The following is a 26852-nucleotide window of genomic DNA, read 5'->3' on the forward strand; positions in this document are numbered from 1 at the left end:
CATGGAAACTGTTTTGAACAAGTCTTCTGCTAACAAGTGCTGAGATACCCCCAAAGGTGACCGTCTAGTCCCAGAACCAAAGGCCAGGTCCTCTTCTCCAGGGAGAAGTCCATGCCCACCTCAGCCCAGCACTGCACCTACACCACCCATCCATTCATCCCTCTGCTCTGCAGAGCAGAGCACAACCATGAGCCTCCGTGGAAGGCAACTGGCAACCTTCACTATTCAATAATTTGAAATATTTGAAAACCTAGAAAAATAAATATTGCACTCCTGTGAATAGGTTTAATTACAAGAAAAGTGAATTTATTTTAGACCTCAAGACTCATGATTGTTGCCATTTAAGAAAAAAGACAAAGCATAATTCTGTCAAATGCACCTTTTTCTTTGTACAATTTTTTTTTTCTGGCTTTTTGTTGTGTGTGTGTGTTTCCACCTCTGCAAGGATCCAGTGTTGAAGAACCCTTTGTAAAGCTCTTGGCAATGCACAATTGGCTCGTGGACTTCACACTAGGAGACCCAAAATGAGCCCTAAGAAACGTCTGGGTCGAGGCCACAGGAAGAGCCTGGCTTGTGCCCATTGGACACATGGGGTAGCCCACCGCAGTTCTCACCCTAAGGTTGAAGACCGGGCCCACAATAACCCCCAACGCTGTTGCCCACCTTGGAAGGGTATTTCTCCCAGACGGTTGAGGCAGCAGCTGCTGTTCCGCCCTTGAACCTACAGCACCCACCCTGCCCGCCGTGAGGCATTCATGAAGATGCTGCAGGGTCTTCCTGGGCACACTCTCCACGCACTGCAGGATCTGCCCCGGGGAACACACTGCCCTCGGGGTGGGGAACCACAGGGCACGGGGATCAGAAGCCAGGAGGGATGTCACCACCGAACGCAGGAGGAAGAAAACGTCTCGGAAGCACACAGTTTGAGGAGGCTGGCTCTCTGGTTGGGCATCGACTCGAACAGGCCAGCCCCTGGAGTTGCTACACACACACACACACACACACACACACACACACGCATGCACGCACAGGCTGGCCTACTGCATGGGATCCAGGCCACTAGGAAGGCAGCCAACGGTGCTTTTAAAGCATTACTATTATTTTTTTAATTTAGTAGACCTGTGAGTTTTCTATAATTAGAAAGCAACTGTTTGAATTTTTATTTTTAATGTTTACAATTTGACTCTTCAGAGTGAAAACTCCAGTAGCAAGATCTGGACCAAAATTAATTCTTACAGTTGACTTCCACTGCACACACCCCTCCCCAGTACAAACAACGGTGCCAAGGCGAGGAAAACGAATATAATTTATTTAAATGCCCTGATTTCTCTGATGCCAACGTAAAATAACAGGGGCTTTAAGTTCAGACACAACTTCTGGAAACTGAAGCTGTTCCCGCGCAGCAATTGGGAGCCCTTCCCTCCACCACACTGCAAACTGCGGAGAGAGGCCTGGCGCCCAGCGAGCAGGGAGGTCAAGGGGGAAGGCGCAGGGCTCCTTTGCCCACCCTATGCTGACCCATCCAGACAGGGCACTTCCCAGACAGCGTCCTGCACCAACTTCCCGAGGCCCTCTCCCTTCACCGCTTCCAAAACAAGGGCCAACCCAACCCGAAGGGTGAGGCGAGAGCCTTGCATTATTGAGGCCAAGTCCAGAGGGGAAGACACTTTAAAATGAGACAATCTCTGGGCTCAGTGATTTCATGGAAGCACAATATCTGTTTTTCAATTCCATGAGTGGAAAGTGAAGAAACTATTTTCATATGAGCATATTTTTCTCCAAGGAACAGTTAGAGAAAAATGCTGATGTGGTGTCTCAATACATTTTACGACAACGCCATCAATTACATAAAAACACAATTAAGTCACTGTTTCAAAATCCTTAAATATTATTCAGCCAAAACCCAAAAGGACATTTTCAGTGTTCTCTGGTCATTATCTAAGGAGCTGCGTGCTGGAGCCAGCCACCTCCGCCGAACTCTGCAGGAGCTAAACATAGACAATCCGCGGTCACAGCACCTCCCTGTCCTGGCCGCCAGGCTCCGCGAGCATCCTCAGGTAACGGGGATACCAGCGGAGCAGGCTTCTGCAGTCCAAACACAGAGCCAAGTTTTAAATCACTCCCTGCCTTCGTCAGTGGGGTTCAGCCAGGAAGTGACCATGTGAACTTGGGCTGGTCCCCTTCCAACTCTGGGCTTCGGTTTTCCCATCCATCAAATGTGGCTGTCAGTCCGGCTGAATCGAAAGGACTCTGATCCCAGGAACTTAACACCTATTTTCTGTCATCCAGAGATTTAAAGTAAAAAGACAAAAAAAGGCCAGATGACTACGGGGATTCATACACTTTCACGTCTGTATCCTATTTTAGACGCCTGGAGACGGGCTGAGGCCTTGCTAAATAAGCAAGAGGAGGGGGTTGCTGACTGTGGTTCTGTATTACCAAGGCTCTGACAGCCAGTCCACGTCAGGGGCCCACTCCCACGTTGCTGTGGGAGAAGGAAAATGCGTACAATCTTTTGGAAGAACAATTTGGATATTTACCATTTTGTTAACTGAACAAAACCCTTTCAGCTAACATTTCTGCTATATCCCACCAAGATGTAAGTGAAGGATATTATTGTATAAAGATGTATGCAGTATGTTCACTGTGGCATTGTTTGCTGAAGGAAGGACTAGAAACAGAGAAAAGTCCTTCCAGAGTGAAACGCATTCATGGAAGTAACAGACCCCCCTTAAAAAAGCAGGAGGTACTGCTACATAAATACTATCATAGGTAAGAATATAAGTAACAGGATATGACATAAGATGGGCACTGAGATATATATTTTGCCACCATTTTATTTTGAAAACTGTCATACATACTGCAGAATTTAAAGAATTTTACCTGTAAACCCATCCACGGCCTAGATTCTACCTTACATTTTTTACTTGACTGGCTTTATCATGTATGTCTATCCATTCTTCCAGGTATCTTAAAATCTGGGTGTACAATCAGAGCAAATTACAGATGTCCAAGATGTATGTATGTTTCACTGCAAATGGAAAGGTACAACAGAGTGTATATGTATATTTATGATTTTAAATATCTGGAAGGATATACCACTGGTAGAAGAGCCTGCCTCCAGAGAGGGGGAACTCTCTTTAATTCTTTACCCTTTGATTCTTTTGGATTTTGTATTATGTGTACTGTTGCTTTTTTAATAAAAAAAAAATTAAAATGCATTGAGTTTCATGAGGGGAAGCTACTGTCAAGTCTTCTGAGGCGCTACAGATACAGCTTCTGTATCTGTGGAGCAGCCCTGCACACACAGAATTCTGGTGCACGTGTGTTAGAATGCGTGTGTGTGTGTGCATGTGTGTGTGCACACCGGATGCTGTGAGACTTTAGATGGAGGGTCATGCTTGCTTCTTGTGATGTATCACTCTAGGTCACTCTCTCCTGGAACTGAAATCTTGAGGTGTGGGGCAAGGATCTTAGGGAGACTCATTATTTAATGTCCAAGTAAGTGGCCGTAAAAGGCAGCCTGTTTGTTGCCGTGAAAGAGAACGGAGCACATGGAACACATTAAGGCCAGGCAGCCCCTCTGCGGAAGGTTAGCTGTGTGCTCCGATGCCCATGTCTCAGGCTCGCTTACTGTAAACACCTGTGCAACTTCAAATAAATATCCTCCCAGCATCTCATGCAGCCTTGAGTTCCGATGGAAACCCTATGCAACACGGTCCAGCACGCGTGGGCCAGGGACACAGAAAACTCCAGGAAGAAGGATAGCTCCATGTTAAGAATGCTGGAAAAGGTGTCTTAAAGAGGGGTGACCATTACAGAAAGTGAGTCCTTACAGAATTCAATCAGACTGCTGAAAGACGTTGGTTTTCTGTTTCTTAAAAGAAATGGCCAATGATGAAGAAGCCAGAAGAAAAAATATATAATTAGCATGCTCATGGTGAACAGTGCTGTAGGTCAAACATTCAAAGAAAAAAAATATTCCACAGCAACAGTTCATCACTCTATGCTATGTTCACAGAACTCCCTTCTTTCTTAAGATCTGAAACTTGAGGGTCTGGACTTTCAGCCTCTGGGTTATGGGTGCATGTTTGCCCAACAGCAATGGATTTTCATGTAGTATGTTTTAAACTCTGGGAATCGTATACTTTATTCAAGAAATAATAACATCAAAAATTGAGATCATTGAAAATGTGATGAGTTAGGTCAGGCTAAATACCTGAAATCTTTACTTTCCTATACATGAAAAGGTTTCAGTACTCATGAAAGGAAAAGAAGTGCAATTTATAGAATTCTGCTTATTATGTTTGAAAACATGCAAGAAGTTAGTTTTTCTTTTTTTAATCCCTTTGGAAAGAATAAGACTATGAAACATTGATTTCAACCAAATTACACATATATGTATTAGATATATATAAACATACACAAGTACTTGCATACATATATAAACACACACAATATATAAATTGATCCAGGCATTTTACTTAAACACAAGAGAATCCAGGTAATCTATATCTTATCACATATCTAAGAAAGACTCCTATATGTTACCAAAATGTCAAAATTCAATACACAAAATGAAACTAATTACACTGGGGGAAAAAACAGAAATGAGAAAATGGACTGCTATATTCTTTTATTTATCTAATGTTCTCCTTTTCTGGGGGTTATTTGGACAGTGTCTCTGGTTGCATCTGCAAACCAATACATCTGCTGTCAGATCACTAAGGCATTTGACAACATCACTGTAAAACCTTTAGATACTGAGATATCAATAATTAAATGCATTCAGTTCACACTTTGTTCTTGCGGATACCAGCTATTTATCTCTGTCCTCAGAAGAAGCTAATGGTATAATGGGCAAAACATCAAGAATAATTAAGAAAAACGTTGCTATAAACTCCATCAGAAGATATAAAACTTTTACCTGGGACCCCAGCTGGAATTCATTACTGCAGAATCCACCTTGTACAAATACATCTTGCTGAAAAGTGAAATGCTCAACTCAACAAGCAGGTAACTCGCATAGTCTACACTGTGGAAAAAGACCACCCTGAGGTGCGTCTCTGAGTGTACTGGAAGGGCCTCGATCTGTGCAAATATCATCAGAGTGGGGGTTGCAGGCCAGGTCAGTGTGCCTGCCAGGTTAGGGTGAAGGTTAGGTTAAGGCAAAGGGCCAGCACTCAGGGGCAGGTGGATCCCACCCTGCAGAAACTCACCTCCCAGTCTAGCAGAAGATGCTTCAGGATTATTTGCATAATTAGGGGGTACTAAGACAGAAATTCTGAGAATATTTTCTTCAAGAAATGACCAATTAAATCATAAACAACAAGTCCATATTTCTTTTAGTAGAAAACATCATTCTCCTTTCATACCCCACAACAATAAAAAAGGGGAAAATTATTATTATTATTATTTTCAAGTAAGGGTCAGGCCTATCTGGTATTGAAGTCTTGAAATAGAAGATGCTATTTTAAATCAGGAACAATGAATTACAATACCATAGACACACTGCAGATATCGTCATTTAAGAATAAAGAATTATCTGGAACCACAGCAAGGGAAGACAGCTTTGAAGAGGCAGCCTCTCAGATAAGCAGTGTCAGGCATTTGCATATCCTTTCAAAAAATCTCTATTTTAGTTGTTGCCTAAATGGGAGTAGTTTCCTGTCCCTGCTCACTATGCGACCTGCCGGTCAGCCTCCCAACAACAGAGGTCACAACGGCTCCCCTGCGTCCACCTGCAAACTTCAAAGAGTCACAATGACAGAAGTCAATGTTCCTGTTTCATCATTCAATTATACCAGATTCCCCTCCCAATCTCTGTGGGCGAATTCACTGCACTGAAAATGGTTATCTTGCTATTAATGACAAAGATATGGAAAACACGGGACTGAAATATGTGCTCCAAACTTAGGGAGAAGAAATGTTACAGGAACTGCTTTGTCAACCCTAATTGTGTAATTACTTCTTGGCTTGGTCACCTAAGCTCAGAGCAAGAAATAAGAGACAATGGTAATTTCTTACTGCTGAAATGAAGGTGTCAAGCTGTCTTGTGTGTTCTGTGTAAGCAGAGCTAAAGTTTACATTTATATCATGTTACCACAATTACCATCTTCCAGAGCACAGCAAGAAATGCACAGAAGAAGGTCAGCCCTCACAACGGGCACACGAAAGTTTATCTGTGCAAATATTTATTTAATTTAGCCACAGGTACGACATATCTGTTTTCAGTCACCATCTCAGCCCCCATTTCGCACCAGTGAAATTGGTGAACCACTCCCAGCAACTTGTATACTAATAGCAATAAAATCGTCCTTTAAAAATGGTGTTCATAAATTGGCTACTACTAATAACTAACCACTAGATGGCTTTAGATTTTTCACCTCTGAACATCTGAAGGTGAATTATCTGTGGTCTTGGGGTTGTTTGCTTACCTCAGTTAAAGGCTGGCGTCAGGGTGAAGTCTGGGGGGAGCCCTGGGGACAGTGCCCAGGGGTGTGAGCATTTCGGGTGGGGAAGGCCGCAGGACCACCCCGCTGTATGGTTCCAGAGCCCCCCAGTAGTTGGAGAAATCATTACATGGGCACACAATCCTAGCTTCACTCCCATCAGCTTCCGGTCAGCTAAGAACAAGGACCACGTGCCAAAAATGAATTTTTTTTTTCACACCAAGTACAAACCACTCCTCATTCTAATGGAAAAGAAAAAAGAAAAAAAGCAGAGACACACTAGGAAAAGGAAAAAAAAAAATGAAATTCCATTATAACTGGCTTCCTCAAGCCCCAGCCTAGGATGTGAGTAATCACAAAAACTGTAATATCAGCTTTTTATGTTTTCCTTATACTGGGTTCCTCCTTTATTTCCTTTCAAAGAGGTCAAGATCTTTTTCTTTTTCTTTTTTAATTCATAAAAGCTGCTCTGTGATTACTGAAAGGTTGGTTTCTCTCTGTAACAGCTCTGCCTTCCATGACAGTCGTAAATTTGGAGGCAAAAAAGAAAACTCGCACAAAAATCTCTCAGCAGCTGTCCTGAGTGGATCTCAAAACCTATTCCAGTCCCACGTGCAGGTCTTCTGGAAACCTCTCATGCTCCAGGCAAGCTGGCCAGCACCCTGAACCGGGGGCTTCAGGCAGAGGCCTTGCCTGCCTACCCCATGCCTACCATGCAGGCACCAGCAACAGGCCAATGAGCCATAGCCCCCTGGCATGCCCCTATCAGGCCAGCCCCTTCTCCCCAGCAGCATCCGAACCTATCTTCCCTGGCTACATTCTCTCCTTTCCACCACCTCCCACCCTAACCAGTGACGGGGGTGGGGAGAAAAAAACAAACTTAGCATGCTGTGTGGTCCACATCCCTTTGGATTCAAAACATCAATGAGTTTTTCTAACAAGTAGCCAAGTTCCATCTAAAATTAAAATTAAAAAAAAAAGGCTGGAACTCCGATCTCCTCTTGGTCATGAAGCAGACCATGCGGGAGCGTGATTCTGGATGCGGATGGAGACTCTCAGAAATATATTTTCCCAGTTGCTCCTGCTGGCGGGGATACTGCCTAAAGAAGGTGGTCGGTGCCCCAGGGCATGGGACACCCAGCATCTGTGTGCCCCCTCACTGCCCCCGGCACGGCTGACCCCACAACGAAGGGACAGGCACCCGCTAGCAGGAAAGGCAGCGCCTGCCTGGTTTGCTCAGGTGGACGTGGGCCCCCTGCAAATCTCCCTCTACCCAAGAGCAGAGGTGAGAACCAACCCAAAACGACCCTCTGCCCCTGCATCCCTCTCTAGGGTCCATGAAAGAAACAGCAACATATCCCTGCCCTAGAGAGACTCTTCAACTAAACCAAAGCATCCGAGAAGCAGGGTTCTTGCAGGGACCTTGCAGAGAGCAATGCCCAGCCTTCATGGGCTCACCTGTACTGGAACCACAGGAAACGTGCCTGTAGGGAAGGATATGTCTAGAAGAATTTTTTTTTTGTGCACTGATGAATTAAAAGAAGTGCATTAATTTTCTCTCATAGCATGCAATAGCTTATATTTATCGCTTTTGTCTTTGTCACAGATATTTCGTGTCTGCCGTGAATTGTTTTTTTTTTATTTTTTATTTATTTTTTTTTTGCATTTTTGCATATTTTATTTTCAAGAAATTCACTTTTATTATATTTTATAGAAGCATCTGCTGCTGCTGCTGCTGCTAAGTCGCTTCAGTCGTGTCCGACTCTGTGCGACCCCATAGACGGCAGCCCACCAGGCTCCGCCGTCCCTGGGATTCTCCAGGCAAGAACACTGGAGTGGGCTGCCATTTCCTTCTCCAAGTTTTTTTTTTTAAATTCATCTGCCTTTATACAAACACCCGAATGATCACAGCAATCCTAATTTCCAGTGGACCAGGCTACAACCTGCCAGGAAACTTCCTGACCGCTGCTCTGCTCTGCTCACTGCGCTCTGCCAGTGCGCAGGGAAGTGAAACCCTCTGCTGAAGACGAATTTTCTGGAAATGTCACGGGTACACAGGGAGAGGAAACTGCATGCAGTTGCAGGAAGCAAGGCCGGCGCTGTCTCACTGCGGCCAAGGGCCCTGGTACTGCGTGTCCACCAATTGCCACCTACTGGAGTGTCTGTGCTATCCGGTCAGGCCGCGGCAGTCTACTGATTTTCATAGAATGCCCATTCTTCCATTTCCACACCAGGGCACCCTGCACTTCCGTGGGAGGGGAGACTTTCTGGGCAGAGTGGCTGAGTCTCTGCCATGCCTGCTTCCCCAACAGCAAAGAGGCCACCTCCTCAGCACAGTTCCTTCTGGGCCAGGGTGACCACAAGGTAGAGATGAAGCATACACGCTCCGTACAACCAAGGGCATCCCCATCTCACCCTCTCCCTTATCCTATAGTAGCTGGGGCTCCAGCTACTTCCATTCACAAAAATGCACTTGATTGCTTGCGGGAGGGACAAATTATGTTTCCTGAAAGACCCTTTGTCGTGTGCTAACTGCTGGCTCAACCTGTTTCTTCAGTTGTCAATGAGGCGGGGTGCTCTATACCTCCTGACAATATAATCATCATAAACTTTATTATTACATCTGGAATTTCATGAAATGCCCGGTAATTGATGACAGAGGCACAGCCCAGAATGCAGCTCCCACAAGCCCTGCCGCAGTTCCAGTAACCTAACTGCTTAATACTCCTGGAATGCATAAACAGTGTTAACCGCTACATTCCCCACACTGACAGGGCAGAAGGAAGCCACCGAGTCAGTGCGATCTGAGAGCAGAAGTGGGTTCTCACTTGCGGAGAAAAACGTCCTCCTGGGATGTAAGCTGAGATCACGCTTTTGGGGGCGATGAGGGCAGATGACCCGTCATCAGACGCGATTTGGGGCCAACACACTGAGACTATCAGCTGGATTTGGGAACCGAACCAAAAATGAAACCTGCACAAAGCCATCACCCATCAATACTCATTCTCAGTTTGGTGGGGGGCTCCAGTTTCAAGGAAAATGCTTACTGGGATTATGAAAAAGTGCCGCAGCTCACACTATGTCTCACTTCATGGACACCAAAATGTGAATGGCAGGTAAAGCAGAGAAAACGCCATCGTGGGCCAGGACTGCAACTGGACTGCATGATACTCTTATCTAGCAGGAGAAAAGGTGGGCAAAATAAACCAGGGTCATGCTCAAGGGTCCCTAGGAACTGGGGACAGATAAGCCTTAGAGATACGGCTCCGCACCCACAGAGAGAGAGCTGAGAGCCCTAACAGCTGCCCCCAGGGCCACCTGGAATCAGGAGGATTTAACCGTGGGCAGCAGAGCCCACAGCTGCTGAGGCAAGGAGAGATGCAGAGAGTGGGGTCAGGAGGGGGAGTTGCCCCCCTCGCTCTGCGCCCACTTACCTCCCCACTTCCCCTCCCTCCAAGTCATCTTTAACCAAAACAACCCATTTAACCATCAAATCCTGAGCCAAACTCCTGGCATGTGAGCGTGCTCTCTCCAGGCCAACCCATGTGGAATCACCAAGTTCATACCACCAAATCAAAATGTCCTGTTTGCAAAACACCAAAGAAACACAACTCTGTTGATTCTTCCCAGCTTGAGCACACAGGCCAGGGGCATGGGCTCTGAGGAGTCTGGAGCAGACCTGGGGCCTGGCACCGGGCCACCCGTGACCGGCCAGGCTCCCTCTAACCCTGGCTGCCGAGTTCCGGGTAAAAATGGCCCCGCCATCCACCTCAGCTAGGTTCCCGCGCGAACGCTAATAAGTACTTGTTTGTTGAACTGAAAAATCATTACCACAGAACACGTCAAGTAATGAAAGATGTTTTCCTTGGAGAAATGTTAAATACTTCACTTCTTTCACAAGGAATGAGTACATGTGTTTCCAAATAATACCCTTCTCCCCTCCCCCGCACCCCCTCCCCATTTCATCAGAGAGTCGGAAGCTCCAGGACCTGATCTGAACAAGCTCGTGTGGCAGGGCTCTCAGAACCAAGAACACGCTGTTATTTTATTTATTTTCCTTTGCCCAGCTGACTCTGTGTTTGTTCTATTACTTATTCACCTAACCATCCCAGTAGGAACCTCAGGCACGTAGCTGAGTGTTCGCGCTGCCTTACTATTTTATACAGAAAAGCGAGAGAAAATACCACCACCGCAGTCTCATAGATTACCCCGGCATGGTCTTCACTAACTAATATATATGAAAGAGCCATTTCACTCCAGGCCCAGCGCAGAAACAAAGGCAGGAAATGGAATGTCAAGAAAGGGGAACATTTCACCACAGGAAAACCCCTGGGAACCCCATCTTCTCTCCCAAATAGGAATCCTCACCCCCCTTTGAAAAGCTCTTCTTTGGGCAGATGAGAAGTAACGACTGCATCTTAGGCAGTTCCGAGGTCTTTTAAGTGTTTCAAAATGTCTTTACCTGCAGGGAGTCCCACTGGGTAATTTGGGCTTTCTGTCCATGGGTGGCATTCTAAGGCTTCCACAGTGTGGGGACCATGTCTGCCTTAAGACTATGGCGAGCTGAGCCAGGAAAACCCAAAATGACTTCCAGGTAAGCTTGTCTCACGAAACTCAGAGGAAAACACGTATCACTTAGGTGAAACACTCAAGCATCAACTTGGCGTGGGGGTCAGTGCAGTCCTGGGTTTTCTCGCCATCGCGAGACTGTGAACATGGTGCTCAGTCCCGGCACACGCTTGCGACACCAGAGACAGTGTGTTCCTCCTCCCTGTCACAGAAACCATAATCCAGGGACAGAGACGTTGGTCAAAACAGACACTCACAAAACGAAAATGTCTAAGGAGTAGGCAACGCACCCTTCCTTGGGCCCCCTCTCTCTGTCTCGCTTTTATTTTGTGCATCATTTCAACAGATGCCGGTGGGGGGGGTTACCCGAGAGGACATTAGATCCCAGCTGCAGCTCCAGAAAAAAAATGGGTGTGCACCAACTTCTGCAAACTTGAAGACTTTCCATTTTCCCCCTGGGTTTTGTTTTCCTTTTTTAAGGGGAAGCAAATTTCAATCTGACTTCACCAGCCCTAAAGGTTGGTATTTTTTTATCTGTGAATTCATAAATCTACCATAAACGACTCGCACGAACTCTCTTCTTTTGCCCTTCCCTGACGAGCCGCCACATTTTGGAACTGCTCTGGCTGACATTAGGCAATGTGCTTTCTCAGCAGTTATTTGGAAAGGGGAGATGACAACTACAAGAATTTCTCTGCAAGGGATGAGAGGGACTACTCCCACTGCCCATCTCCAAATAGCCCGAGCTCACGAAGGACAGGCGGGTCTCCTGGTGACACTTTGAACTCCATAAGCTACCTAACCAAGCTCCTGAGTCCCAGCCAGGCATCTGCTGGCATCGCCAGACCTCCAGTAGCACAGCCCCTTGCAGGTCTAGGGTAGGCACTGCCCAAGAAAATATTGAACTTCAAGGGACAAGCACTTATGTGGTCAGGAAACTCCCAGCCTGACTCGAGGGCTCAGAAGGCCATCAAAGGAACACCATCTCAAGGACCCAAGCAGTCACTTGAACTCAAAGTCATCCCTCTCTCGGAGGTCAAGTTCTCAACAAGACCCTCCTCCAGCCACCTGCCCAGGTGAGGCATCTGCGAGGGGCTCCAGCGAGTCAGGCAGGTGATTTTTCTAATCTGAGTTATTTCTCTCTCTGTCTCTCTCTCACCAAAAGGCCAGAGTGGCGGCTGTGTCGCCCCTAGTGGGCTCCCACTGTACTAAGGGAGAAGGTGGACCTCACACAGTGAGAGGCAGCCCCTGGGGACCGCCACGGGATGCTCAGCAATGCATCCCCACTGCTGCCGTGCATGGGGCACTGAGGGCCAGAGTTCCTGATGTGCTGTGCCCTGAAAACGGTGTCCCAACTAAAAAAAAAAAAAAAAAAATGTGGCTTTCTTCCTTCTCAGGAATTCTAATATTCAAAGCCTTTTTTCCACCTGCTAATTTTAGAAGTCCTGCTATTCTTTGGGAGGAGAATGGTGTGAAAATCAAGCATAGTATCCAAAAATAAAAGAGTAGATCTGTTTCAGGGCGTGCAGCATATTTAACTGAAAAGCAACTCCAGATATGCCACTTTCTATCGAGCCTTTAATACGTTTTCCAATTTTTCCAGAATATTTTAGCTTCAGAAAAGGCAAGGATGAACTTCCTAATCTATGAATATTTTTGCGACTGAAATGGGCACCCAAAATTATTTCTGGATTGTGAGTGGGGATCTTTTCAGAATGTGATGCCAGGTGATCACTCAGGATGTGAGTCACTGGTGCGCTTCCCGGGGCCGCACAAGATGGATTACAAGTTTCCCTTCGGGACCTGGAGCCCGTTCCCAGGTGAGTGAAGTGATACAGTGTTCTCTCTCCGTGGACCCTGAAGGTGGACTTCGTGGCATGCTTTGCAAGTCTCCCATCTTCACTTAAAATAAAAAAAACAAAACAAAACTTGTGATCTAAGGAATTCATTTGCTCTAGACCCACCAAAACTGCGGAGTGGCTTGTGGTCCAGTTTGCCCTCCACTCCAGTTCTCAGGTCTGAGGCTCTCCTGAATGGCCCAGCCTGACGACCAGAGGAGCTTAAAGGAAGGATACTGGAAGGCTACCTGAAGACCCCAGCCCATGACTCCTCCAGCCAAGGAAGCCAGAAATTTGTGACAGAAAGTTAGAACTGTGTGTCAAGCCCTTCATGCAAACAATAAATATTACTTCTGCTCATAATCGGACTTTTCTCCAGCATCGTCTTTGAATGTTGAACCTTTTTCAATTAATTAAAAACTATGCACTGCATAGTGCATATTTTATCAGCCCTCAGCTGCTTAAGTGTCTAGAAAAGACCAGGCAGTTTTTCTTTCTTTCTTTTTTTCCTTTTTTTTTTTTTTCCAGGCAACCCAGAGCAAGTACTTGCAAGGGTCATATCTTTTTAATTATCTTTTCTCTCTTTGATTAATTATTCCGTCTGACAATAGCGTGTTTCTAATGCTATTCACCTGCCTTTGATGATTGACAACTTTTCTGTCTGATTCAGAGCAAACAGCTGCTGCCACAATCTCCTAGCAACCCGGGTGTGATGGATGAGCCCCCAAGATGGATGGCTGCAATAAATCATGTCTCCAGCCATAAAACTGAGAAAAGGGGATAAGAAGAAAAGCGAACAAAAAACAAAATAAGGTTTCTTCCCGTGAGTGCACTCAGTTCCTTACCAATTACACCTGAAATGGACTTTGCACCTCTTAATAGCAAAGTTTTTCTAATCAGTAAAAACGGGATGATGCCATTTGTATCAAAGGTGTTTACAATTGTTCCTGCAAATTGCCACTTGTACTCCAATTACCTCCAACACTGCCCAAGTGCAAGGGCAGAGGATCAAAGTTTTGCTTTCCTCCTTGAAGTCTCGACAAGAAACAATATCATCTTTCTATAGTCAGATGTGATTCCAGACACCAACAAAGGCTATATATCTGATTCCACCCGATTTTTGGCAGCAGCTGGACTACACCAAAAGTGACTCCTAAGTCAGCCTCTGCATAGTGTCAGGCTGCTAATAAAGTTATTTCAAAATAAACAGACACACATACACACGAAGTTGCCTGGAGTTGATGAGTGAATACACCACATTCTCATTTCTTTCCTATTCACAGGAAATGCAGGCTTTTTAACACCTCAGGGAAAAGTTTGTCCAAGAAGCAGCAAGATATGAACATTCAGCCCTTCCACGAATCCGCGGTTCTCATTTCTTTAGATAAAAAACGACCCCGGTCTAACTTTCTGTCCCATCATTTTTTAAAATTAATGTCCACACGATAAGTCATATAAGAAGCCCTAAATTTAATTAGCAGACCCAAATAAAGTCACATATTTAATAGAATGCCTGACAATTAAATTTGCTCTATCGGGGCTCTCCTCCTGGAGGAGTCGAGCAGGAAGGCCAGCAGTTTCTGTTTCCCTTTTTCCACCGGGAAGCCGGCAGCAGGCCTCTAAAGCTGGATGGGGAATGGCTGGGTTATTGATGCTTCCCAGCAGCTGGGGGCCCAGGAGAGCCAGCCTGCGTCCCTAAGTCCTTCCAGTAGGTGGGGGTGTCCTGGAGCAGAGCTCAGGGTGCAACAGAACCAGGAGGGATTAGCTGTCTGGGCCTGGAAACAGCTGTCCACATCAGTCCTGTGAGGGTGGGGGGGCGGGGTCTGCAGGGGGCCTCCGGAGGGTGACCCAGTGCAGACACAAAAGAGGGGAGGCTGCTGGGAGCAGGGGTAGGGTTAGATCATTTTTTATCTGAAATATTCCTGGGACATGGAAGTCTATGTTTCTTCATTCTCACACGGCTAACCAAGCCAACGGGTAATTTTTTTTTTTTTTTGAATAGTTATATTGTGCTAAGCTTTGTGGATACAGATTTTTTTTTCAAGCATGTCACAGAGTTTAAAAAAAATCAGACAAGGGTACTGGCTTCGGCAACTACGGTCTGTTTATATTTTAATGTTTCGTACGTGACTGCCTCTGTCGGGGAAGAGAGAGGGAGAGAGGGAGAGAGAAAGAAGTTGCCTGTTAGTGTAAATCACAGATACTTCATTTTTCCCAGTGTCCTTGGAAATTATTCAAAATTAAACCTCCCCTCCTTTGCGGGAGGGGGGTGTCTTCTATACTGTAAATGGGAGGGACTGCATCTGGTCAGCAGCAATGATAACCCAAGGCCAATCGATGGAAACCACACACACACACACACACACACACACAGGCCCCTACCCGGCCCCGGCTCGTCCAACTCTCAAGTTACAGGTTTACACGGCAAGTCTAAATAATATTCAAAATGATAAATGGCACCCTAAGCCCGGCATCCACCATCAATCTTTTTTTAAGGAACATCCATCTTCAATAACGCATGTTTGAATCATGTGAAGCCAGGAGCCCTGAGATTCATTTATACCACCCCTCACAAGCCAGGGCGGCTGAATGATACCTGTCAGCTCTGCTTGCTTTTTTTTTTCCCCTTGACTACTAAAAGGGGTGGGGGGGAAGAGAAAAGGAATGAGGGGGGTGGGGGGAGTCAGAAGAGCCTCAGAGGCTGAGCAGGGTGGTTTAGCAGATAATATTAAAGAACATAACCTCGGCGGTGCCTCTGCCAATCTCATGCCCGCCACACCACACACCCAGCCATCCATACGAAGCAGGTTCTCCTCCCCTCACCCCTGCGTCTCCTCCCTCCTCCCTCTCCCTCCGCCAAATCAGCAGTGCTCTCTCTGCAAGCCAGCGGTACTGTGTACAGTGGGAGGACGAGCAGGCTGCATCACTCGGACCAGGCTTCCCTCCCCTCCCCGTTGTCTGGCTGGGGCCCATATGATAAATGACATATGTCATTCTGTCAGGAGGGAAGGGTGGGTCAGTGATGTATGACTCTGCTGAAAAGGAAATCGACTCTTTGGCATGGCGCAGCTCTTCACCGGGATCTAGTTTCAGAACTCTGAAATGAATTCTCCGACGTTTCAAGTGCATACTTAGGGCAGGCTGATGGGAGGCCTGGGGAAATCACACTTTATCCTCCCCCTGCCCTTCCGATGGCAAGAGAAGAAAAAAGAAAAAAAAGCGGCTCTGCCACTGGATACCTGCAAAAGGCCACGCGCGTGTCAAAGTCCCCAGCAGTCACACACCACGGGTTATTAAAAAATGTGACTTTGGGGGGAAAAAAAAAAGGGAAAAGAAATGAAGCGGAGTAAGGTTAGTCCTTTTATTTATTTATTTTTTCATGGCAAAGGGCTGACACAAAAGCAAGATAAAAATTAGCATGTTTGAAGTAATCGTCCGCAGCTTGACATCTGCATAGTAAATTTTAAAGGAAAAAAATGTGTCAGACAGCCCAGAGCCGCTTCACCCTCCCCCCTTTCATTAGCTCACTGCCAGGGTGGCACCGCTGAACCTCATTACCGCAAGAGGATTTATGAAGCTGAACCCAATGGCAAAGAAAAGGCATCTGTCAATAATTGTAGGGAGCTGCACTCACAGCTTTGAAATCTCATTAAGTATGCAGTTATCAGGCATAAAGATCAAAAACATTACTCAACTCCGACAGAATCTTATGGAGGAACATTAATTAGCAACAGGCCTACAGTACAAAAAAAAAAAAAAAAACACACAGACTTCCTCTCACACCTGCCCAACCCACAAACCTAAAGCAACACTCCCCCTCCCGCCCGAAAAAAAATAATTCCCGGCATCTGAGGCTGATCAAGAACATGAAACGAGAGAGAGAGACACAGAGAAAGGAGGAGAAGGGAGGGAAGGGGTGGGCGGCGGGCAGGGAGGGAGGGGAGGGCGGGGAAATTCGGTTGAGAAAAGCTTGGCGGTGAGGAGAGAAAAGGAAGAAGCTGTCAAACTTGAGAAGGATGTCAGCGCTGGCCCTGATTACAGGGGCCTATGGAGTTCTCAGACCTTTTATCATCCTCACCATCAAAAGCAGCCGGGAGTCACCGCAGGAAAGCTGGTGGCTGGCCCACTGCAGCCCCGGTCCACGCTGGGACCCTAGACCCTGTCCTCGGCCCCTGCTCACCTTGGCAGGCCGGGATGCTAGGCCCGATGCCCAGGAGACAGGCCCTGCCCGGCGGCCTTCTGCAGCAACCCCACTTCCCTGCCTGATCTGCAGCCAGCCGGCCTGAGAAAGCCAGGGCCAGACCTGCTCCCCAGGCCTCGGGCACAGGCTAGGGAACCCCTGCCGTCACTGAATCTCAGCGCCCTCTGCTAACACCTTTCTCTTTCTCCAGAGAAGAGGATCTGCTTCTCACACATCCACTCTGGCTTATTTTGTTTCTGCGTATGCTGATTTACAGACTCAGTCCCTTGCAACACACCAAAAAACAAAATATAAACGCAGAGAATTCACACTCAAGCCGTCAGGCCAACATCAGGGCAGGACACCTCTTGACCTTTGTAGCAAGCAGGACAGAACGCAGCTGATGATGGGGGTCAAATGTCCCTGCTAGTGTTACTCCAGGTTATCCACAGGGGGAAAATTAAATAACAGGGTTCCTTTCCCACCACATCCTCCACCTCCTGCAAGCTTTGATGGCAAAGAACAATTTGCTCGTGTTTGGAAACATCCCACAAGAATTGTGTGCGCAGGGTCTCAGGCAAACTATGTCATATGGTGGCTTGATCCAGGGTAGGTGCACGTGTGTGTGTGTGTGTGGTGGGGTGGGTTGGGGGTAGGGGAGTGGAAATGTCAAAACATCACATTTTAAGAATTGTGTGCGCAGGGTCTCAGGCAAACTATGTCATATGGTGGCTTGATCCAGGGTAGGTGTGTGTGTGTGTGTGTGTGTGTGTGTGTGTGTGTGTGGTGGGGTGGGTTGGGGGTAGGGGAGTGGAAATGTCAAAACATCACATTTTTCGGTCCAACAGGCAACATTGGCCAACTCTGTGATGGGATGTGCAACAGTGAGGCACAGTCCTCAGATGCCCCATGAAAGGTGTATAACAGTAGCAGTTGTAATAATAAAGCATGTATTCTGTGCTAATTTCCCTTATTGCACTGTTACAGAAAGGTGGCTTTTTCTTGTTACCCATAAGCACATGCTCCTATATTCTCTGTCTCTTTCTCTCTCTCACGCACGCGCGTGTGCGCGCACACACACACACACACACACACACACACACGGCACTTCCCATAATCCCACACCATGAGGATAAGAAAACCTATGGAACAACATCTCCTCTGATCTGAAATCTCTACTATCACTCTTCACTGAGCTTTTCTTCCATTCCTACATCTCTTACTTCATTCCATAGGCCCTCCTAAGTGTTTACCTCTCACCTCTCCAGAAGTTAATGGTCACCTTTTCTTCATTAGCCACATCTTTAAGGAAAGGGGAATTAAGATTCCTAGGCAATCAGCCTGGAGACCCCTTCAAGCCAAGGCCCATCCTCTCCAATCACTGACTTTCCTTTGGAATATCAATGAACACATCTCAGATAAATTGTCACCTGTGACCCGAAAGAGTTGAGAACACTTGTCTATAAACCAGACTTGATGAGAAGGAATTTTAGAAGGAGTGTTACAATAAGGTGTTTATATTTTTTATGTGCTTACCATATTACCTTTATTATGTGTAACATCAAAGTGATTATAGCAATTACATCTAACAGAATTAATTACAGAACTTCCCATCATCCTGGGATACATAATGCATTAGAGGTAAGGCAAAGAAAGAAAACATCTTGATTATAGTAACTAACTATTGTTGGTGTGTATTTTCCCCGGCAGTAATGCCAAACCAACAGCAGCTTTCAGGACGATGGAGAGGGAGAGTTTTAATTGGAAAATGAGGTATATTTTCTTTAAATTAAGTAACACTTTTGCCTAATAATATGTTGGTGCTATTGGACATGTAAAATTAATTTCATTTTTTAAGTATAAATCTTTAAAAGGTGCTGGTTAATCCACCCAACCAATGTTACTACATAAAGGAGAAAGCACAGGGGTGAAAGACTTACAAGTCTTTACGTATGCAAAATAAATTCACTCAAGGCTTCATTAATATTAATTTAAATTCAAAACCCATTTACATTAAATTGTTCATTAAAAATTGCCTATTTTATGCAACATGCATTTCTCAAAGAACTCAGAGGAAACTGAATACATAGGACTAGACTTAATGATGGGGATGGAAAATCAAAAGTAAATGAATTGGAGTCATTTCATGTATATTACCAAAAAGCCCTTTCCTCTCCAAGGGATGGGTTCCAGTTTGGGGGACAAACAGGCTTTCAGAGTAGTTTGCTTTCTGCGGCTATAAACTTGCAAATCTGACCTTCTGGGCTACCCAAGTGAATGATGAAAACAAGAGACACTGGTGGAATGGAAACCAAACTGGTGAAGGCAGCAGGTACCACCGAGAATCCCACCTGGACTCAGAGCACTGGGAGTTAGGCTTGCTCTGTAAAAAGGTACATGAATGAGCATTTGCTAGTACCCATCTTGGCCCAGAATTAGTAGTTTCTCTCTCCCCATTCACTCCGCCCCCTGCAATCCTTTATTCCCAAAGCAAGGGAATCGGGAAGATGATGACAAGGAGTTGGTAAGTTCCTTGCTTTGGCTCCCTCCCCCTCGAAGACAATCTGAACTTACCCTGTTTCCCCAACAGCTGTTCTGGATGAAGAAAACACAGTCATAATTAATAACATGTGTCCTGACAGTATGAATTAATAATTTATCATTAAGCCCAAACAAATTTAAATTATTCTTCAAGAGCCACACCTTAGCACATTTGAGAAAATAAGATAAGGAGACAGTCAAAAAGTCCAGGTAACATGACCTTTAGAGAAATGCTCCCCCTGCCCCATATGTCTCTTGGGCCACTCTTGTTGAAATACTAAAATAATTTACAAAATTGAAAGTAATTAAGCCCAAGAATCTAAGTGCTGATCAAATCAAGTGTATGTGCTCAAAATGTCTTCTTTTTTAAATGGGGCTTATAAAATATTCAATATTTGGTCAAGGACACTATGTAATCTTTCTAATAAAGATTCCTAAATGTGGAGTATGACAGTTGTTCATGCAAGTGGTCATAAGAAGATTATGTTCTATTACTGGTGTTTTTTTCTCAGCTTCCAAAACTGCATAGCATCTTTCTAGTCATAAACAGTAACCTGAATTTTTACACCCATGTCTAACATAAATGTTTACAAATGTTGAAAAATTAGAGAAAGCTGCCAAATCTATGTATCCATTCCTTACAATTCAGGTATAAGACTCCAGAAAGAAAGAAAAAAATATATTCATAGCCATTGTTTAGTAGGATTTGAAAATTAATTTAATGACTAACTGCAAATACTGGAAACTAGAATTAATCTGTCTGAATTTTTTTTTTATATTAAGGCTTACAGACATTTAAATGCATGTATCGGGACACTTTATCAACCTAACATAAAATTGTCATCTTATCTTATTATATGACTATTTTATGCATGTGTCAAAAGAATTTAAAAATGACTGCCTGTCTATTGAGTCTAATTACAAGTGCACATTATCTGTCTCGATGTACCAGTCCATATCATTGTTACCAAATACAATATACTGTATTCACCTTTCATTCTTTAACTTTAGACAGAGAAACCGCAATTTGGAACATAACTAGAACACAGACACAGTGAACACCTGAGAAGGTTCAGCACGGTAACACCGTTATGTTCTGTCCTGTTTCCAACACGGGCCATGGGGTGAGGCTACAGGGGTGTTACAAAACAGCTTCTCTGAAAGGCCTCCCAACCTGGGCTGCAGACAAACACAGAAAGTAGACACACACCCTACTTTTTTTCTTTTTTTTTACTACAAGACTAAAGCTATTTTTATAGTTTGTCCAGTGATAGGCAGGAATAAAAATGGGCCAGCAGGAAAGCCTCACAAACTGCTCTCGGCATAACTGGCCTGCTCCTGTTATTCAAGATGACTGTGGGGCACCCACCCGAACCAGGACTCCCATCCTCTCCCCACTCCTTCCCTGCCTGCATCCGCAGCCCTAGCCCCAGCCTGGCTCTGCCAGATGCCAGGAAAAAGGAAAGATGCCACTTCGCCCTCCAGAAGGTGATCCTTCCCCTTCCAGAATCCCAGAAGTGGAGGGCGGGGAAACGGGTTTTCATTCTGGGAACTCACCTGGGTTTCACGGCATTTCCCCTGGCCCTGAGCAGTCACCTTTCATTCTAATCACTTTACAAAGCAATCTTTAGTTAAAAAAAAAAGTGGGGGGGGGGGGATGCAGACTTGTGAAGCAATTTGGGGAATAACTGCTGATACATCAGTTATTGACTACCTGGCTCCAGCTTACGAGCGTGCTCAAGGCAAAACTGAGAACAAAATGACAACATCAACTGCTCACAATCAAGGGTGGCCCTGGAGAGCACTGAAGCTCTAACTGGCAGTTGTCAAGATAATGGGGGCAGAGCAGCCAATTCTGGAAGCTTCTCTCCCCTCCGTGGATGTCCAGGGGAATGGCCTTGGCTCCTGCCCTCTTTGTTTCTCTCCTTCAGCTTCTTAATTTCTTTTTAAAAAATTTACATTGTTCCTTTCGTTTTGCAGGAAAAGGGGGGAGGGAGAATCACAGGGTGACCAAAAACAGTCATTCTGTCACCTTGCTACCGGGTAGAGTGTCTGCCCAAAGGAGAGATGTGTGGCAGGTTTTTGAGAGCAAATGAATTCCCAAAGCGGAGGCCGAAATGCCTTCCTGAATGATCCATGTGCTTCCAAGAGGGAAAAGCTCCTCTCCGGAGCTGACTGATAATGTGGACGTGACTTAAGAAGGTTAGGATGGTGGTAAGTGGCCCTCACCGAGTGTGCCATCTAGTTCGCCCATGCCTACCCACAAAGTAAAACCCCCAGGCCTTGCCACCGCAAGCTCAACCTATTCCTTGGGGACCCGCAGTGATTTGTTACTCCAGCAGGTCTTAAGGGGCCCAAACCACTTTGACAAAAGTCAAGACGCTTGAAGGTTTATCTTTGCAATACAGCTGCCTAAGAACTCCATGGACGGTTGCTCTCTTTCACCAAATAAGACTCAAAAGGTCAATGACAAGTTGTTGTTTGTTGGATTTTCTTTCCTTTTTTTTTTTTTTTGGCCTGGGGCGGGGGGACTTTAGGCAAGGGCTTATTAAGATTTTACTCTTCCTTCCAGAGAATGAATAGGAAAGAATAAAAGGTGATCTGCTATTAAGTACTGCTCGAACTTCTTTTCTGCTATCTTCAAAAAACATGCTTACTGAAAAACAAACACTACACATAGGAGAGAGAGAAAAGGGTCGTTTTACCTGAAGGACAGTGGCCTCTGTCACCCCGCTGCTCTCTGAGCTTCTACGGGTAACGACATTTGTCCAGCACAAATGTATAGCCCTTTGAAATTACATGCCTGGAGAAAGGAAACTCCTGCCCAGGTTTCTCTTTGGCAGGTGAAGAAATTTCTCTCTTCCCTTTGAGAAAAGACACTCAGCCATGCATAATTTCTATCAAAAAGAGAAAATCCTAAAGTGCAGAAATACGTCTTTTCAGGGATTCTTGGAGCCTGCTCTGGCCTTCTGGAGAACAGCACTACATTTGGCCTAGATGTAAAAACTGTGTGCACCTGTGTGCTATGTCTGCAGGCTCTCCCCAGCTCTCAGCCCTTTGTGGTTGTTATTCTACCCCAGACCATTAAAAGGGCCCTAATTCCTATGACATGATTATCCAGGTACCAAAGCCCATTTGTCACCTGCAGCAGAAAATTGAGTTAATGCACAACTAAAGGCAGCCAGGACTGTGTAATATCAACTTGATTACATCAAACTAGCTGCAAACCTAATTCTGCGGGATGACACTGCGTCGAGCTTGTCATCTCCAATCATTAAAGCTGTCAGGAATCCATCAGGTTTACAGCTAATTAGGTGAACACTAATGAAGCTGGCAAAACAACTTTTCTTTTTTTATGGCTGAGCGGACCTTTCAGTTTGGAGGGGGAGAAAAAATTCTCGAGTCTTCTCAAGGTTGCTGGGACTGGATTTCCAGTTACCAATCAGCAGACATCTTTCTTTTTCCCACTCTCTTTCTCTATCAGTACAAAGCAATCAATTTGTCATCACTCCCAGTATGCCACAAAAGCAGGCATGAACCTTATAACTTGCAGCTGTGAGAACTGAAAAAGGAGAAAAAAAAAGAAAAATGGGAAGTTTCTTGCCCATCCAAACAAACAAACAAACAAACTCACACAGCACACATACTGGCCTGTGCATACTTATCACCAGCCTGGATGTGGAAGGTTTTTTTTTTTTATTCCTCCACTCTCCTTAAATAAGTAGCCCTTCAGACATTCCCCACCCCCTCCTCCACACGTCCATTAGGCAGAGGCATTCTGATAAAGTAAATCCAAAACCAGGGTATGGGAAAGAAAAAAAGCACTCACGCTGCCAACTTCTGATTGACCATTAAGCTATTGATGAATGTGCCTGTCAGGAGAGAGACAATTAAATCAAATATGAAACAAAGTCGTTTTGACGGGTCATTTTGATAGAGCAAAACCATTCTTCCAGCTCCTATTAGTCGTGCAGTCAAGTTTTTATATAATGAACATTTCTTAACTGACCTGAGATTTCCTGGCTGGCATTTTTTAAAGGTGCAAAAAGGTTAGTGAACAGGTTGCTTTTAAAAAAATAAAATCAACAGCATACTTCCTCCTCCTCCTCTAATATTTTTAGCAGAAAGTTATCAAATAAGAGTCTCAGATTGGCAAGGTGGAAGAGAAAAGATGAAGCAACGGCGGAGAGGGCTCTAAACCAAATGTAAAGATGTAATCACATATGGTTCATTTGATTGAGGCAGAGAGATACCTTCAAATGTGCATCCAAAAAGGAAAGAAAAAAAAATTTCAAAGACTGGAAGCAGCCCAAGACACTCCTACTGTCCAACTTTGTAAAGGAGTCCTCCAAACTTTGAGAGTTTATTTTGAGTAGATAAGCTCATTGCCTGAGCTTGGAATTTAAAGTAGAAGATGGGATGGGCAAAAAAGCACCAGCCAGAAGGTGACTTGAGAGGTTGACACCCTCCCTACAACCACGACTGTGATTTTCAAACTTTCTAAATTTAGGTAACTCTGAGGATAGACAGCAAAATCGGCAACATATGCCCCAAACCAAGTCTGTTTTCTTCTACAATTTCCTTAGGACACTAACAGGACAGTACATTTCTGGGAGAAGAAAGAACAGCGTTCTCTCTCTGTGACCCTGTGTGAGAAAACTCAAGTTCAGAGTGCAGCCAGTGTGTGAGGTCCACCGGCAAAGCCCGCTGAAGCCATGAGCATCATCCCCACTGCTGCTACAGGCACTCACCGGCGGCATGGTTACAACACCTTCCTCCTAGAAGGGCGCCAGGCAAAGCCCTGACCCTTCTCCCTGTCCTCCCTTCTTCCACAAAAAGAAAAGCACAGAAAAGAAAGGAAGAGAAGAAAAAAAGAAATGAACCTCCACTTAACCCTCCCCTTCAGCCAGCATCTGAACCTCTGCACATCTGAGTGTTATACTCATATCAAAATACATCCCGTCCATATGTGGTCCTCTCAGCAGTCCGCCCAAAATCCCAGAAGTTGCACTGACAGGGCCCGAGTGACGTCACAGAGCTTGGCCTCACCATTTCGAGTGATTTATTGATGTTTATTGGGAATGAATAGATCAAAGGCAGCAGCATGACGGGCGATCAATCAGTCATCAAATCAAGGGTGGCAAAGGGCCAGAAACCCTTCTTCCAAGCAACATGCCCCCAACTGACATTATTGCAAAATAATGTTATGTGTGTGGGTTTTGTTTTGCTTTCAATGATGCTTTTTCCAGAAAAGAAGAGGGGAAAAAAAAATCGGCTCAGTCTTAACAGGAGTTGACACTCCTGGAAAAAAGAAAAAGAAAAAAAAAAAAAAGGAGCGGGGCGGGGGGGCGGGGGGCGGCGAAGTAAGTACTCAGATACGTCCCAGAACTAAGTGCTAGGAGGAAATGAGGGTGGGAGAAGCAGTAGAAGAAGGTGGGGGTGAGCGAAAACGAACCAGGGTAAAGAGAACGCCAGCATCTAACATCGACTTGACAGTCATCTGACAATACCCAGACCCTGTGCGCTCTGGTTTCCACCGCTGTGCCCGGTTTGGGCCCAATAAATGAAGAATCAATCGGATTAGCAGTAAGGTGGCCAAAGGGACCCGCTCGCTCACTCGTTCGCTCTCGTTTCGCCTGGCAGACACCGGGCAGTCCCCCGCCGGCCGGCCGCGGGAGGACGCAGAAGGTGTCCCGGGGAACTCAGGTGACCCCGCCCGCCCCCCCACAGAAAGAGGCAGAAGAGGGCTCCTTCCCACCCCCTCGGCGGCCAGGCAGGGAGCGAAGGAGGCAGGGACTCAGCCCCGCTCAGTTCACCGCGGGCAAGCGCGGTTCCCGAAGTGGGTGCGAGCGGGAAGGGGGGCGGGGGGGCGGCGGCAGAGCGCAGCGGGGCGTCCGGGGGGCGCCGGTCCGCGAGGCGGGCGCACGCACCAGACAGGAGAGCGGTGAGCAAGCCCGGCGCCCCGGAGTTACTCTGCGTGGCCAGAGCGAGAGGGGCGAGGAGCGGGGCAAGGAGAGGGGTCGCCGCCGGCTGGAGACGCGGGGCGAGGAGAGGAAGAGGCGGCGGAGAAGAGGAGGAAGGGGAAGCGGCTCGTACCTGCTGCGCGCCGGGGCGCCTGCTGCTTCCTCCTCGGCATGATGCTCCTCCGGCGACTGCCACTGCCGCCGCCGCCGCCGCCGCCGCTGCCGGGCTGAGAGGGAGGGAGGGAGGGGCGGCGGGCCCGCGGGGGGGGCGAGGCGGGCCGGCTCTCAGCCTCCCCCCCGGAGAGCGGCCGCCCGCAGGATGCTGCTGCGCCCCGGCTCTCCGCGTCCCCCCCCGCTCCGCGCTCCGCCGCGATCCCCGAACGTGCGGAGGGAAGAAGGAGGGCGGGCGAGGGAGGCGCGGGGAGGGAGGAGCGCGGGGGGAGAGGAGGAGGCAGAGGAGGAGGAGGTGGTGAAGGAGGAGGAGGAGGAGGAGGACCGCGCTGCCGGCGGAATGGGAAGTTTGACAAATCGCTCCAGCGGCCGGAGGAGGAGGGGCGGGGAGGAGCGGCAGCCCTGCCCCCCCCCCCCCCGCCCCGTCCCCAGACGAGGTGCGCGGGGTTCGGGGCCGGGGGGGCGGGGAGCGAGGGGAGAAGGCGGGCAGAGGGGTGGGAGGAGGAGCACCGGAGCGGCCCCGGCCGGTGAAGCCCGGGTCCCCGCCCCCGGGCAGGAGGGTCACGGCATCGGAGGGGGCGCTCAGCCGCCGCCGCCGCCGCGGCCCGGGGCTCAGCGGTCCAGTCTTCTGCCCGCGGCGCGGCTGGAGCGGCGGCGTCGGCAACAGGCAAGCTTAAAGGAAAAGGAGATGATCGTGTCACTCGCCCGCCCGCGGGGGCGCCGCGCCCCCGCTCCCGGCCCCGAGCCTGTCTAGGACCCCCGCCCAGTCCTGGGAGGGGGTGCCGCCCCTCCGCCTCCGCCTCTTGCGCGCACGCAGGGGCGCGGCGCCGGCTCGGCCGAGCCTGTCCCGGGGCACTAGCTACTCCCGCCCGCCCCTCTTCCCCACCCGGCCTCGCCCCCTGGCTATCCCCCGCTGCCACTCCCGGGCCGTACTCCTTTCCACAAGCCGCGTCCAAAGCCCCCAGCCCAGACCCCGGGGCCTGGGGCCCGCGCACCCTGGGGATGCCAGGGCCCGCGGGGGGGCGCCGGCGCCCTCGGGGGAGGGGGCGGGCGAGGGTTGGAGCGGGTGGGGGCTGCTCTCAGACCCCGCGCGCCTCCCGAGCTCCTCCCCCGGGACCCGCCGCCGCCACTTCCCCCA

At 47.3% G+C, this 26852-nt stretch overlaps 1 protein-coding gene across 1 annotated transcript in view; it reads right to left on the reverse strand.

The window, feature by feature from the left end:
• The window catches only part of TSHZ3 (teashirt zinc finger homeobox 3), a 69642-nt gene extending 43839 nt beyond the window's left edge, over positions 1 to 25803 (reverse strand). The window contains exon 1 of the mRNA XM_043899049.1: positions 25677 to 25803. Coding sequence (XP_043754984.1) covers positions 25677 to 25716 — 40 coding nt within the window. The 5' untranslated portion in view covers positions 25717 to 25803. The remainder of the gene's footprint in view (positions 1 to 25676) is intronic.
• Positions 25804 to 26852: the final 1049 nt, after the last annotated feature.

The sequence above is a fragment of the Cervus elaphus genome, chromosome 4 (assembly GCF_910594005.1).
Source record: "Cervus elaphus chromosome 4, mCerEla1.1, whole genome shotgun sequence".
NCBI classification, from domain to species: domain Eukaryota; kingdom Metazoa; phylum Chordata; class Mammalia; order Artiodactyla; family Cervidae; genus Cervus; species Cervus elaphus.